The sequence below is a fragment of the Hyaena hyaena genome, unplaced genomic scaffold (assembly GCF_003009895.1).
Source record: "Hyaena hyaena isolate Hyena2069 unplaced genomic scaffold, ASM300989v1 scaffold_89, whole genome shotgun sequence".
In the NCBI taxonomy this organism is placed as follows: domain Eukaryota; kingdom Metazoa; phylum Chordata; class Mammalia; order Carnivora; family Hyaenidae; genus Hyaena; species Hyaena hyaena.
Window position 1 is genome coordinate 1,589,317 of NW_024080719.1, and position 14,425 is coordinate 1,603,741.

Sequence of the window (14,425 nt, forward strand, 5' to 3'; positions counted from 1 at the left end):
AAATTTGCTCAGTAATGACTTTGGAAATAATATGGTCAGTTCTGTCTGCAGTATAGAATCTGTGCTCGTGTGGGGCGCCTGGGTGGCTTAGTCGGTTGAGCGTCCGACTTTCGCTTAGGTCATGATCTCGCGGTTCGTGGGTTCAGGCCCCGCGTCGGGCTCTGTGCTGACAGCCAGCTCAGAGCCTGGAGCCTATTTCAGAGTCTGTATCTCCCTCTCTCTCTGACCCTCCCCTGCTCACGCTGTCTCTCTCTCTCTCCTACAAATAAATAAAAATATAAAAAAAAAAAATAGAATCTGTGCTCGTGTATGAGACCCTACACATATATTTTGATAACCCCTCTCCCCACCCCCATGCCAAAAAACTCAACAACCACACCACAAAACCACAGCAACTGCTGTTGGAAAGAGTCCTTTGGTCTTTTTCAGTGTTAGTCATTCGTTTGAAGAAAGAAAAAGTCCCTCAGAATGCTTTATAGAGCTCTCTTTCAGGCATGAAATTCGAGTTGATGTGCGTGTGGGTATTTATAGGGAGAACAGGTCAAATATGTGGCCAGAGTATTCCTCTTAACAGTCACAGAGTCAGATAGGTGAGGCTACAGAGAGCAGAGGGCAAGAACTGGGAGAAAGGTCCAGCGATGCCATACTCATGACTCGAGCATACGTTCCGTGGCTGCAGCCTCTTTTACCTGCTCCTGGCATTTTGCTTAGTTTTGTCCTGCTCTCTTCTTCACTTGGGACTTTCAGCTGTGCTCTGAGAGTTAAATAAAAAGCATGGAATGGAAAAATGCAAAAGGGAAAAAAAGTAAAGCCCGAAAACAGGCAAATGCAGGGATATATTGACAACCTTGGCAGTTGAGGAAATAACGCCCTTATACATCCCTCATAAATATGCAGCCATGTCTTTTAGTTTTCTGATGCCCTGGGGACATGCTAGTGCTTTAATACTCTAACATGGGAATGAGAGAGAGAGAGAGGGAGAGAGAGGGAGAGAGAGGAAATATCCAGCTTTCTAGTCTCTGGATGTGTTAGGAAGTATTTTCATTTATAGAATCTTTTGGCATAGTTTTTCCTTTTTAAACATGGCTTACTTGACTTGCCTGATACTCCTGCCTTGTTCTCCCAAGCTTACCCGATATTGTGGTTTTTGTATTTATGACACATTTAGAATCTTCAGGCATCTGCCTCAAAAATATGATTGGCTAAGCATCGTCCAAGCGAGAAGCACTTTTCTCAGAGAAGATACAGCTTCCTTTGGGAATGGGACCAGGGAGTAAAGCCAGAAGAAAGGAGAATATAGATTTCTAGAAAGAACAGTGGACTGGCAATCAAGAGACTTACATTTGGTTTCCATTAAAACTAACCTGTGGTGTACCTGGGTGGCTTAGTGGGTTGACCATCTGACTCTTGGTTTTGGCTCAGGTTCATGATCCCAGGGTTGTGGGACTGAGCCCTGAGTCAGGCTCTGTGCCTGAGTAGGGACTGCTTAGGGTCGTTTCTATCCCTCCATCCCTCTCCCCTGGCTTGCGTGTATACTCTCTCTCAACAACACCACCACCACCAAAACTAACTTATAGTTGATGACCTTAGCTAAGATATTTATCTTGTCTGTAATGCAGTCTTAGTATCTGAAAAGAGTGTATGTGCAGTCCCTTTGAGAATGAACCTAACAGACCTTAGAGAGCATGTTTCTAATTTTGATTTAGAAGCAGTTGGCATGTTGAATGTTCCCCTCTTATTTTTTTTTTTTTAATGTTTTATTTATTTCTAGGAGAGAGAGAGACAGCGTGAGCAGGGGAGGGTCAGAGAGAGAGGGAGTCACAGACTCTGAAACAGGCTCCAGGCTCTGAGCTAGCTGTCAGCACAGAGCCCGACGCGGGGCTCGAACCCATGAACCGCGAGATCATGACCTAAGCGAAAGCCGGGCACTTAACCGACTAAGCCACCCGGGCGCCCCAAATGTTCCCCTCTTATGTTTGAAGAAGAATCTAGGGATCCTGGAGCTGGAGGAGTCTCAAGGAGTCTTGCAGTTTTTGAATCTCTGGGATGAACCAAAACACTCTTGATTTTCCTCGTTATTATCATTACAGCATCTGAACAAAAGACATTTTCACAGAAATCTTATGTTTAGGACGATGAGGGAGTTAAGTCTGAACTTGTTTTATCTCTTATCACCTAAAGCAGGGCTGCACACTGAAGTGTTACCTAATAAGGGTCAGCCCAGTAACCAAGAGTGAGGTGACGATGCTGGCTGTCAGATTCTAGGGAGTGGTAAGGACCGTGGGAATGGGGAACATACACCCTGTGTGCGTGGGAAGGCCGCTTCTGGTGTTTAAGACACCACCTGGGCCCATCAAAACATGCCTCTTCAGTGGCAAAGAGCCATCGTTGGCAGTGGGCAATGTCTAATTGAAAACAATAAATTCATATTATCGGGAATTAAAAATTACATGTTGGAGAATTCTCCAATTTGAATAATAAAATATTGTCCTAGAAGATATGCACAAGCTGTTTCCCTCAGGTATGTAATTTGTGTGATCCTTCTTCAAAGAGGCCGTCCTCTTTCAATATACTTTAATCCCCTTCCATTCTCTTTAAAAAATGTTTTCTTTCCTCAAGAATTGTCACTTTTAGCAAGTTTTCTCTTCTTATATCCTAACATTTTTTTCCCAAAATATGAATGTTGAAGGGTTAGCCTTCTACCCCCAACAGAAGCCCTTGCTTTGAATATTCCTTAACTTTGTTCTAGTTAATTTCACTCCCCCACAAAGAACTTGAGCTTAAGTCTAACCTGAGTCCTCACATTAAGCCCCCTTTCTCACACTTTATTGTTTGTAGGTGGAACAGCTGACTAGTGTAATACCCTTCGTGTTACTCAGTTGAAAATAGCGGGGCTTTTGGGGCACCACAAGTCTGGAAATTTTATCATGGATTTTGTTTTCCTAGTGCTCTGATAATTATCGTGTAATTACTTTACTCTGAACTCTCTCCAGGTTGTACACACACACACACACACAGTATTTTGAACTGTACCCAGTCCTTTTGATGGGCTGACCACAATGGTGAGAGAATATCACTGTCTTACCACTTTTCTCTGAGAGCACCCCGCAACTAGCTCCTATTCACTGTATACTCTGTGACCTCAATATCTTTTTTCTCCCTACTGGCTCTGTTGTAGTCAGACTTCCCTCATATTTTATCCACATAATTCATTTTTCATTTGTAAGTGTGCTACCTTGTAGTCACACTGAGTAAGCACTATCTTGTTTTTGATGGATCATTTCTATCTCTGATTTGTCAAGGTTACTTGGAATTCTATTATTTTTCAGAAAAGTTGGAAACCTTAACTTGGTTTGTAGCTATGAAATGACTGAGAATGCTTTCAATTCCATTATGACAGCCATTGATTAAAAAAAAATTCAATCATATTGGACCCACGAGTCTGGGTGCTGTTTTAGAACTACCCCAAGTTGCATCAAGCCATTTATTTCTGTCACTGTTAACTAATGGTTTTCCTCTTTCTGGATGTTTTTATACTCCACAGACATTGTTATCATAATCTCTTTTTTGATTATAGACACTAGATACTTTCAACATACATCTAACATACATTCAACATTTGAATGATTAGAATTACAGGGTCTGTGGTTGGTGGCAGTGGAGGAAATAAACCCAATAATTGTTTAATTTATGCATGTTTAATTTATTTTATATTTATAGTAGCAAGATAAGAGAAAATAGGGGAACCTGTACATGGAGTAGAAATATCTCTTTTGTAGATATTTTGTTCTGCATTGGACTTTGAGAATGTCTATGCTTTGATTTAAATTTAATAGCCAGTGTCTTACTGAATATATGAATGTAATGAGATGCATTTTTGTTATTGTCATTACAGGTTTTGGAAGATAACAATGAAATGTGAAGAAGTTACATTTCTTACGTGATACTTGAAAGTTAGTGACTGCTTGCCAGATTTTCCCGAGAATTAAGTATGACTTAGAAGCATTGATGTATGAAGGTTTATGATGTCATCGTTTGCAACGGAAAGCAAACTCCAGCAGGCTGTGAGCCTGCAGGGAGTTGACCCAGAAACATGCATGATTGTATTTGAAAACCACTGGGCACAGGTAAGGTATGAGCTCCACTTCCTCTGCTGGCCTAGGTAGCTCTTGAGGTCTCTATCACATTAAATCAGGATTGCCTCCCTCTATGGTAGTAACTAGGCCTCCAGAAGTATAGGGCACGAAACCTTTCAGGTAGAAGCAACTTTTTTTCCCCCATAGAATAGGGATCTGGTTAAAAACCGTGGTTGCCATCAAAGCAATTAGGGAACATGTATGTTGCTCAGGTATTTTTAGAATAGCAGTTGGCCTTAAAGTGACTTTTGCATTACTTTGCATTAGACTTGTGATTACAAACTCTCTTTCCTTCCTTCAAGATGATTTGCATCTAGTCCTCCCACTCCAGTAGCACTAAAATACACATTTATGAAATCTACCAAGTGCTGTGCTGAGTACTTCAAAAGCCTTTTGTTACTTAATCTTCTCCATAAACTCGTAAGGCAGTTAATATTAGCTTCCTCGTTTTACAGATGAAGGAATGAAAAATTAGCAACGTTAAATGACCTGCTTGAGGTTATATAAATAGTGAGTTTGCAAGCAAGTATGAAGCCTTGGTCCCTTGACTCGTGTATTTGACCTCTGTGCTGTACCATTTTTCGGGCTCGTTGTCCCTGTGTAATTTGATTGAAGAAGATGCCTGGCAGTACCTGAATTTATTACAAAGCTGTTTATAAAGTTTTCTTGATTATTCATTTTGACTTCTCTGTAACTCTGATAATTAAGGGTTGAATGTTCAGAAAATTTATCAGCTCACCACTTTCCTCAGGGGGTTTACAAGTAGTAAAATAAATAAAATTGGCCTTCTTTACTACTTGTCCAACATTACACTCCCTAGGTGAGCTGGTAAGTGGCTCTTTATGTGATAGTTTTTTAATGACTACCCAGTTCCTTCCTGTCGCCAGAAACAGCACAGGGTTTGGTTAAAGCACTGAGCCTGCAAATCACAACAGTTATAGGGGACACAGTTTATATCAAAAACAAAATCAATTCTGCTTCTGGGTCATTTACACTTTGTAGCTTCTTGTCACTCGTATAAAGCTTCCAAGATTTTTTATGCATTTCCCATTCTCTGACTTTTTACAATTAGAATCTTAATGGGTTTGCTCTGGATTTTAAGGGCATGTCTGCTTTAGCAAAGGGAGGAAAGTAATTCAGGAGTTTTCCAGATAATTAGAGTAATTGTCTTTGACTTTGTACTTTTATAAGTATTTTAATGTGCTGGCTCCAAAGTGGGTTTGTGAACCGAGGGGATGTGCCTGTTAGCTCATTGGGTGTGGGAAGGATATTTTAGAAAGCCTATTTTTATCTTTATCTTTTATTTTATTTTTTGAGAGAGAGAGGGCAGGGGAGGGGCAGAGAGAGAGGGAGAGAGAATCTTAAAGCAGGCTCCCCGCCCAGCCCAGAGCCTGATGCTGGGCTTGATCTCATGACCATGAGATCATGAACTGAGCTGAAATGAAGAGTTGGATGCTCAACCAGCTGAGCTATCCAGGTACTCCTGTCTTTATCTTTTAAAATTTTCTATTTTGTGTTTATAAAGTACGTAATACAGCCACATATAAATATATGCATATTTATTAATTATCTAATAATTATTTGTGCTCATTTTTTTTTAACTGATAGGAGTATACAGTTAGATCTGTTATATTAACAATACTTGCAGCCTCAGTCATTTCATTTGGCTCTAGAAGTCCATCACTGTAATATGTATTCTTGGCTCTGGGCCATTTTGTTTATTTGTGTAAAAGTACTTTTGATTGTAATTATTCCTGGTGGAATATCTGTGATCCATTTAGTATCCTGAACCAGTCTTCAAAGACATGATATATTATCAGCCTCTTGATTTTATGTGGGTGGATCATTTGCCCTGTCAGGTTCCATCCTGGGCAAGATTTCTCCAAAGCTGTTGGAGTGCTGTAGAGTCTTAATTCACGAATCTGTAAATATTCTTTCACAAGAGTGAAGGAGTAAATGGTAGTCACAGAGTCATATTACTCATTTCCATATCTCCTATGAATGACTTTAGCATGATCAGACATTTTGGGTTATTTGAAATGTAGCTCCCTTTCTTTAGCAGAAATATATATATATTCTTTTAAAAATTTTAAAAATGTTTATTTATTTAAAGAGAGAGTGAGGGGCAGAGAGAGATGGAGAGAGAGAGAATCCCAAGCAGGCTTCATGCTGTCAATACAGAGCATGAATGTGGGGCTTGAGCTCATGAAGTGTGAGATCATGACTTGAGCTGAAATCAAGAGCTGGATGTTTAACCAACTGAGCCACCTACATGCCCCTCTTTACAAAATTTATTTAAATTCTAGTTAGTTAACATATAGTGCAATACTGGTTTCAGAAGTAGACTACATTCAGTGATTCATCACGTACATACATCACCCAGTGCTCATTACAAGTGCCCTCCTTAGCACCCATCACCCATCTAGCCCATGCCCCACACCCACACCCCTCCATCAACTGTTTGTTCTTTATAGTTAAAAGTCTCTTATGGTTTGTTTCCCTCTCTTTTTCCTTCCTCCAATATGTTCATCTGTTTTGTTTCTTAAATTCTAATATGAACGAAATCATATGGTATTTGTCTTTCTCTGACTTATTTCTTTTTTTTTAATATAAAACATAAGTCATGATTTAATTTTTTCTGCAATAAGATAGAAAATGTAACTTAAAAAATCAAGATAGAAAATAATAACAAAGAAAAGCTATTATCATTGATGTTGTAACTTCAGTCTTGGTATCCAAGCAGGTTGGTTTTTGTTAACACAAGCATAGGTATCATTTCCTTGGTTCACATATTTCTTATTATAAACAATTGAAGTTGTTTCACATTCCATTACTAGTATTTTGTGGTTTCTTACTCAGTCACTTTGGAATTCTTTTTTTTTTTTTCCTGATAGTTTATTGTCAAATTAGTTTCCACATAACACCCAGTGCTCATCCCCAAAGTGCCCTCCTCCATGCCCATCCCCCCTCCCCCCCACATCCATCAGTCCTCAGTTTTTGTCAGCATTCAAGAGTCTCTCATGGTTTGCCTCTCTCCCTTTCCCCCACCATTTCCCCCCTTCTTCTCCCCCTTGTTCCTCCGTCAAGTTCCTCCTAATCCTTCTATACGTGCAAACATATGGTATTTGTCCTTCTCTGCCTGACTTATTTCGCTCAGCATAACACCCTCAAGGTCCATCCATGTGGCTACACATGGCCAGATTTCACTGTTTCTCATTGCCATGTAGTATTCCATGGTATAGATAAACCACATCTTCTTGATCCATTCGTCTGTTGATGGACACTTAGGCTCTTTCCATGTTTTGGCTATTGTGGAGAGTGCTGCTATGAACATTGGGGTACATGTGCTCCTATGCCTCAGCATTTCTGTATCCCTTGGGTAAATTCCTAGCAGTGCTATTGCTGGGTCATAGGGGAGTTCTATTGTTAGTTTCCTGAGGAACCTCCACACTGTTTTCCAGAGGGGCTGTACCAGTTTACATTCCCACCAACAGTGTAGGAGGGTGCCCGTTTCTCCACATCCTCGCCAGCATCTAGAGTTCTCTGATTTGCTCATTTTAGCCACTCTGACTGGCGTGAGGTGGTATCTCAGTGTGGTTTTGATTTGTATTTCCCTGATGAGGAGGGATGCTGAGCATCGTTTCATGTGTCTGTTGGCCATCTGGATGTCCTCTTTGGAGAAGTGTCTGTTCATGTCTTCTGCCCATTTCTTCACTGGGTTGTTTGTTTTTCGGGCGTGTAGTTTGGTGAGTTCCTTATAGATTCTGGATATTAACCCTTTATCTGATATGTCATTTGCAACTATCTTTTCCCATTCCGTTGGTTGCCTATTAATTTTCTGGGTTGTTTCCTTGGCTGTGCAGAAGCTTTTAATCTTGATGAGGTCCCAACAGTTTATTTTTGCTCTTGATTCCCTTGCTTTTGGGGATGTGTCAAGTAAGAAGTTGCTGCGGTGGAGGTCAAGGAGGTTGTTTCCTGCTTTCTCCTCTAGGGTGTTGATAGTTTCCTGTCTCACGTTCAGGTCCTTTATCCATTTTGAGTTGATTTTTGTGCATGGTGTGAGAAAATGATCTAGTTTCATTCTTCTGCATGTTGCTGTCCAGTTCTCCCAACACCATCTGTTAAAAAGGCTGTCTTTTTTCCATTGGATATTCTTTCCTGCTTTGTCAAAGATCAGTTGGCTGTATACTTTTGGGTCCACTTCTGAGTTCTCAATTCTGTTCCATTGGTCTATGTGTCTGTTTTTGTGCCAATACCATACTGTCTTGAGGATGACAGCTTTGTAGTAGAGGCTGAAGTCTGGGATGGTGATACCTCCCGTTTTGGTTTTATTTTTCAGTATTACTTTGGCTATTCGGGGTCTTTTGTGGTTCCATACAAATTTTTGGATAGTTTGTTCTAGTTTTGAGAAGTATGCTGGTGCAATTTTGATTGGAATTGCATTGAATGTGTAGAGTGCTTTAGGTAGTAATGACATCTTAACTATATTTATTCTTCCTATCCATGAGCATGGAATGTTTTTCCATTTCTTTGTGTCTTCTTCAATTTCCTTCATAAGTTTTCTATAGTTTTCATCATACAGATCTCTTGTATCCTTGGTTAGGTTTATTCCGAGGTATTTTATGGTTTTTTGTGCAATTGTGAATGGGATCAGTTTCTTGATTTCTCTTTCTGTTGCTTCATTATTGGTGTATAAAAATGCAACCGATTTCTGTACGTTGATTTTGTACCCTGCAACTTGGCTGAATTCTTGGATCAGTTCTAGTAGGCTTCTGGTGGAGTCTGTCGGGTTTTCTATGTAGAGTATCATGTCATCTGCGAAGAGTGAAAGTTTGACTTCCTCTTTGCCAATTCTGATGCCTTTGATTTCCTTTTGTTGTCTGATGGCTGATGCTAGGACTTCCAGCACTATGTTAAACAACAGTGGTGAGAGTGGACATCCCTGTCGTGTTCCTGATCTCAGGGGGAAAGCTCTCAGTTTTTCCCCGTTGAGGATGATGTTCGCTGAAGGCTTCTCATAAATGGCTTTTATGATGTTTAAGTAGGTTCCTTCTATCCCAACTTTCTCGAGAGTCTTTATTAAGAAGGGATGCTGTATTTTGTCAAATGCTTTTTCTGCATCTATTGACAGGATCATATGGTTTTTATCTTTTCTTTTATTGATATGATGTATCACACTGATTGATTTGCGAATGTTGAACCAGCCCTGTAACCCAGGAATGAATCCCACTTGATCTTGGTGGATGATTCTTTATTCTCTGACTTATTTCATTTAGCAGAATACACTCTAGCTCCATCCATGTCGTGGCAAATGGCAGGTTTTCATTCTTTTTTTTATTTGATGGCTAAGTAATATTGCATTGTATCTATATATACCTAGTGCAGAAAAATATTGAGTTCAGGGTAAGGATAACTTTGTCATAGGGAAAAGTATTTAGTTATTAAATACTTCCTTTTGTAAAGTGGAGACACTCTTGCTCTTATTGTTGTTTCAACCATTTCTTTAACTTTCTTACTTCTTTGGGCTTGACTTTTCCTTTTAAATAAACCTGCAAAATGCCTACAATGTCTGTTTACTTACAAGAAAGGCTCTTGAGGACCTTTCTGTCCTTTCTGTTGTATTTCTTCAGGTTGAAGAAATGCACATAGATGTCAACACAATTATTATTAAATGGAGATTTGCCAAGCCCAGACTGCGGATGCTTCAGTATAAGCGGAACAGGTGGACATGGGAAAGTGTAAGCCTTGTTCTGAGCTTTTAAAGAATATATATACTGGGGCACCTGGGTGGCTCAGTCGGTTAAGCATCCGACTTCAGCTCTTGTGGTTCATGAGTTCAAGTTTGAGCCCTGCATTGGGCGACAACTTGAAGCCTGGAGCCTGCTTCTGATTCTGTGTCTCCTTCTCTCTTTGCTCCTCCCCCCTGTTTATAATCTGTCTCTGTCTCTCTCTCAAAAATAAATAAACATTAAAAAAAATGTATATGCTAATTTGAATGACAAGGTGGGACACATGCTTAGAAAATGAATACTATTACTACAGAATTTAAATCAAAGAAAAGGATTATTATGGGTGAAAGTGGCTTGGGAAATGGAAGAAGTGAGATTTTTGCTAGCTTGACTATAGGAAAGGGAAGTTTTGTTCACAGAGGAAGAGAACAGTTTGGAGAAGGCGTTGGGGAGAATACTCAGCTTTGGCTTTTCTCACTGATTGAAAAAAAAGGTGAGGAAATCAGGGCAAAGCAGAGGTGTAAGGCCATGTGAGGTAAGGAATGAGACCTTCAGTTGGTAGGAATAAATAAGACTCATTGTTTCAGAGTTTCACACCTGAGCACTCTGTTGTGAGTTGTGCAGTCTGAAGGTACATGTGGAAGGGTTGCAGAGGATTGGGAAGTGAGCTAAAGCCTGACACAATCTCCTGTGACTAGTGTGACTACAACCCCTGGGTTCCCCTGAGGCAACCCAAGGAAACCTGTAAGGCTGGTAAGAAATGTGGCATAGTCAGAACTGGGTGACAGTATTATATTTACTGAAGTGCCCCAGTAGCTGGCAAGCATGATACTTTTTATATGTTAAGTGAAGGAAAATGAAGTCCCACTCCTAGGCAGTGGCCTTCAAGCTATTTCACGCTTCTCTGCCTTTAGGCATTTCCTCCTCTTCCTGCCTGGAGTAACCCTCCCCCTGGTTAAATGCCTCTCCTTCTTAAGGACTCAGTTGGGACATCAGTGTTTCTAGGAAACCTTCCCTGCTGTCTTTTGTGCTTCCACTCTGTGCTTCAGCAGCATCCTGCGTGTTCTTTCACTGTTATACCAACCACATTTTATTAAGATTACATGTGCATGTACCCCAATGTTCATAGCAGCACTCTCCACAATAGCTAAAACATGGAAAGAGCCTAAGTGTCCATCAACAGATGAATGGATCAAGAAGATGTGGTTTATGTATACCATGGAATACTACATGGCAATGAGAAACAATGAAATCTGGCCATGTGTAGCAACATGGATGGACCTTGAGGGTGTTATGCTGAGCGAAATAAGTCAGGCAGAGAAGGACAGATACCATATGTGTGCACATATAGGAGGATTAGGAGGAACTTAACGGAGGACCATGGGGGAGAAGAAGGGGAAAAATAGTGGGGGAGAGGGAGGGAGGCAAACCATGAGAGACTCTTGAATGCTGACAAAAACTGAGAACTGATGGATGTGGGGGGGAGGGGGGATGGGCATGGAGGAGGACACTTGTGGGGATGAGCACTGGGTGTTATGTGGAAACTAATTTGACAATAAACTATTTGTAAAAAAAAAAAAAAAAAAAAAAAAAGAAAGATTACATGTGCAGTAGCTTCTTTCCAACCTCATTTCAAGCTCCTCATGATGAGAGACCGTTTATAGTTGACCAGCATCTCCAGAGCCAAGAATATCGCAGCCCTGTTGTTGTAGATGTTCAATAAATTGTTAACTGAGAGATGGGAACATTGTATGAAGTACAACTTTCGAAGAACCAGGTGACTTAGAAAACAACTTTGAACATCCACTAGTATTAAAACATTCTATAATTTTGTAGTAAGGTCTTTGGGCTTATATTTAATGATCTGTGATTTGGAGGACTATGTGTGTGTGTGTGTGTGTGTGTGTGTGTGTGTGTGTATTTAGTTTTTACAGCAGTCTGGAAGAACAGTTTATAGTCTAGTAGACTATTGTTGTTATCTCTTGCCTTTGCTTCTGTACTTCTTCTGAATGGAAGAGAGAGCAGAATGTAAGAAGCATTGGTCCACCAGATAATAAATTGCCATGTGAACTGACCCGCCCACACACTAGTTTTTTGTAATGGCACAGCTTTACTGTGAAGCTTCATGGACCTTGCTCTATTCATTCTCTGTCCTCTCCTTTCGAGCGTTGAATCAGTATTGGTTATATACTCAATGGTTTCTGCTCTCAGAGCTAGGAGAACAGAAGTGATGGCTTAAAAATAAAATCAATTGGAAATGCACATTTCTATGTGCTTCTGGTTAGTTAATAGCCCAAAGCTTCTACTTACCACCCTCAGCTTCCAAAAATAAGCGATTATACAATTTTTGAGCCAAGAAAATTTCAGAGCTAAAATAGAATAATGGCGATGGATGAAGAAAACCTGATGAGTCTAGTAGCCTTTCTCTTCTTGGTGGGGGTAGGGATGGGAAAAATTAGATTAGTTAATTAAGTCAAATGTCTTCCCACAATAATGCAAAGTAGATTATATGGTTTAAGTATAGTATATTGTGTAGAGCTTCAAGGGGCCTGATCCTATTAAAGAAGTATAGAGCACTTATAAATGGATTTGAGATGTGTATTTCAATCTGTTCCCCGTGAAACTGATTCTCTTGTTCCCTTCATCTTCATTCTTTAGGTCTATGCCTTGTCATAGGTGAAATAACAAAAATTAAAGGTTTTGAGAGATGAAAAGTTGGGAAGCAGTAGAGAATCTCATCTTAATACCTTAGTCAAATTATGTTTGTTAAAATTTTAAAAATTTATATCTTTTAGCTTCTCAAGTAGCTCTGAACTCAACAGTAGAACATGAAGCAGAGCAGAAGCTATGTTTCTTTAGAGGGTCGAGGCATTAACTTCTGCTTCTAGTGGACTTTAAAGTGGTCAAACATGTGGAAATGTCAGCAGTGCACCCATTGTATCATCAGTGATAAGTCTGTTTTTGCCATAGAATATTATTACATAGATCATTATTCTTTTATAAAAATATTTTAAAATGGTTTTTATTTATTTCTGAGAGAAAGAGAGCATGAGCAGGGGAGGGGCAGAGAGAGAGAGGGAGACACAGAATCTGAAGCAGGCTCCAGGCTTCCAGCTGTCATCATAGAGCCCAACGTGGGGCTCGAACCCACGAACTGTGAGATCATGACCTGAGCTGGTCGGACGCTCAACTGACTGAGCCACCCAGGCACCCAGCATGTATCATTATTCTTGAATCCTTTCCCTAATACCTAAATTTAACAAACATACCTAAATGAAGGTTTTGTTTATTATGTTATTATATTTATTGATGTTTCTACCATGTTTCTTTATTGCAGTAATGCTAGACCATCTTTGGTCCCAAGGAGGTGTAGCGTGTAGATATAGCTCCTGCTCTTACCCCTTTCAATCCCAGATTTAGATATGCCTCTGAAGTTTGGGACTAGACCTGACATGAACCAAATTGTACAAGCATATACATATTATTAGGCTGTTATTTTTGTAAAAGGAAACAACTCAGTAGATGTCTCCCATGGCAATCAATAGGTATGCAAGGAATACCCCAGATTGAAAGACATGGCTTTTAAGTAATGATTAAGGACTGGATGGAAACTTACTTTTGTTGTAGTTATTTGGTACATTAAGTGGAATTTGGCTTAAGATTGCAAAAGCCTGCCCTTCTTGTGTGTGATGGAAAATGCTGCTTAGTAACTTGGTTTTTTCCATGGTGCCACTTTCAATTAGCATTCCAAAGGATTTGGAAGTATGGGTTATACTCATGTGACTTTCTTGAAATAACTAGGCTCTAACCAAAGTAGCATAAGTAATTGTCTCTTAATGTATGCATATATATAAGACATAAAACAATATTAAGATGTAGTCAAAGCTAATCTGGCAGATAAACACTTGTGTTTACCATGAAGAATAATCATTTGTTAGCTGGAGGAGTGATTATGTGGCTCTTTCATTATGAAAACATTTGAGATGCCTAATTTAGAATTTGTGAATATTTTTAATCCAGGCCTATTATCACTGACTGATGGGGACCATCATTAGGAGTAGCTGATATCCTTAATAAAAGAAATGTGCTATTTGTTCATCTCCTTTAACACCAATCTTTATAGAGCAAATGACTTTGAAGTTAGATTGATATTTAAGAGTATTGGTCAGATGATAATTTGTGTACAATTGTTCATACTGTTGATTTTTTTGTATATTTGTTTCTTTTTAGAATTGTGATAATTTACATGTGCATCTATTTGTGATCTGGGTTACGATTCACACATATATGTACAAGCTTATATTTTTTAAAGTTTGTAGACCAAAAATGCCTAGCTATGATCAGCAAAACAATGACAATGCTATTTCCAATGTTAGCTGGCTTACTTAATGAGCCGGGGATGTGTCACGGGTTGATTACCTTATTAAATGGCATTTTTGGTCTAAAGAAGTGAACTTGTTTAGTAAAGGAAATATTTGCACAGCATATTTTACTTGCTTTCATTCTCTTCCCATCTTTGAGTACCTCCAGCTCCCCTAATGGTGTTTTTTTCTGAATCTC

General features: G+C 39.5%; 1 protein-coding gene across 2 annotated transcripts in view; it reads left to right on the forward strand.

Annotated features, from left to right (window-relative positions):
- Positions 1-14,425, forward strand: part of FHIP1A (FHF complex subunit HOOK interacting protein 1A) — a 250,636-nt gene that overhangs the window by 156,003 nt on the left and 80,208 nt on the right. For both annotated transcript variants that reach the window (XM_039234330.1, XM_039234331.1), the window contains exon 3: positions 3,896-4,127. In XM_039234330.1, the coding sequence (XP_039090261.1) occupies positions 4,023-4,127 (105 nt within the window). In that variant the 5' untranslated portion in view covers positions 3,896-4,022. The remainder of the gene's footprint in view (positions 1-3,895; positions 4,128-14,425) is intronic.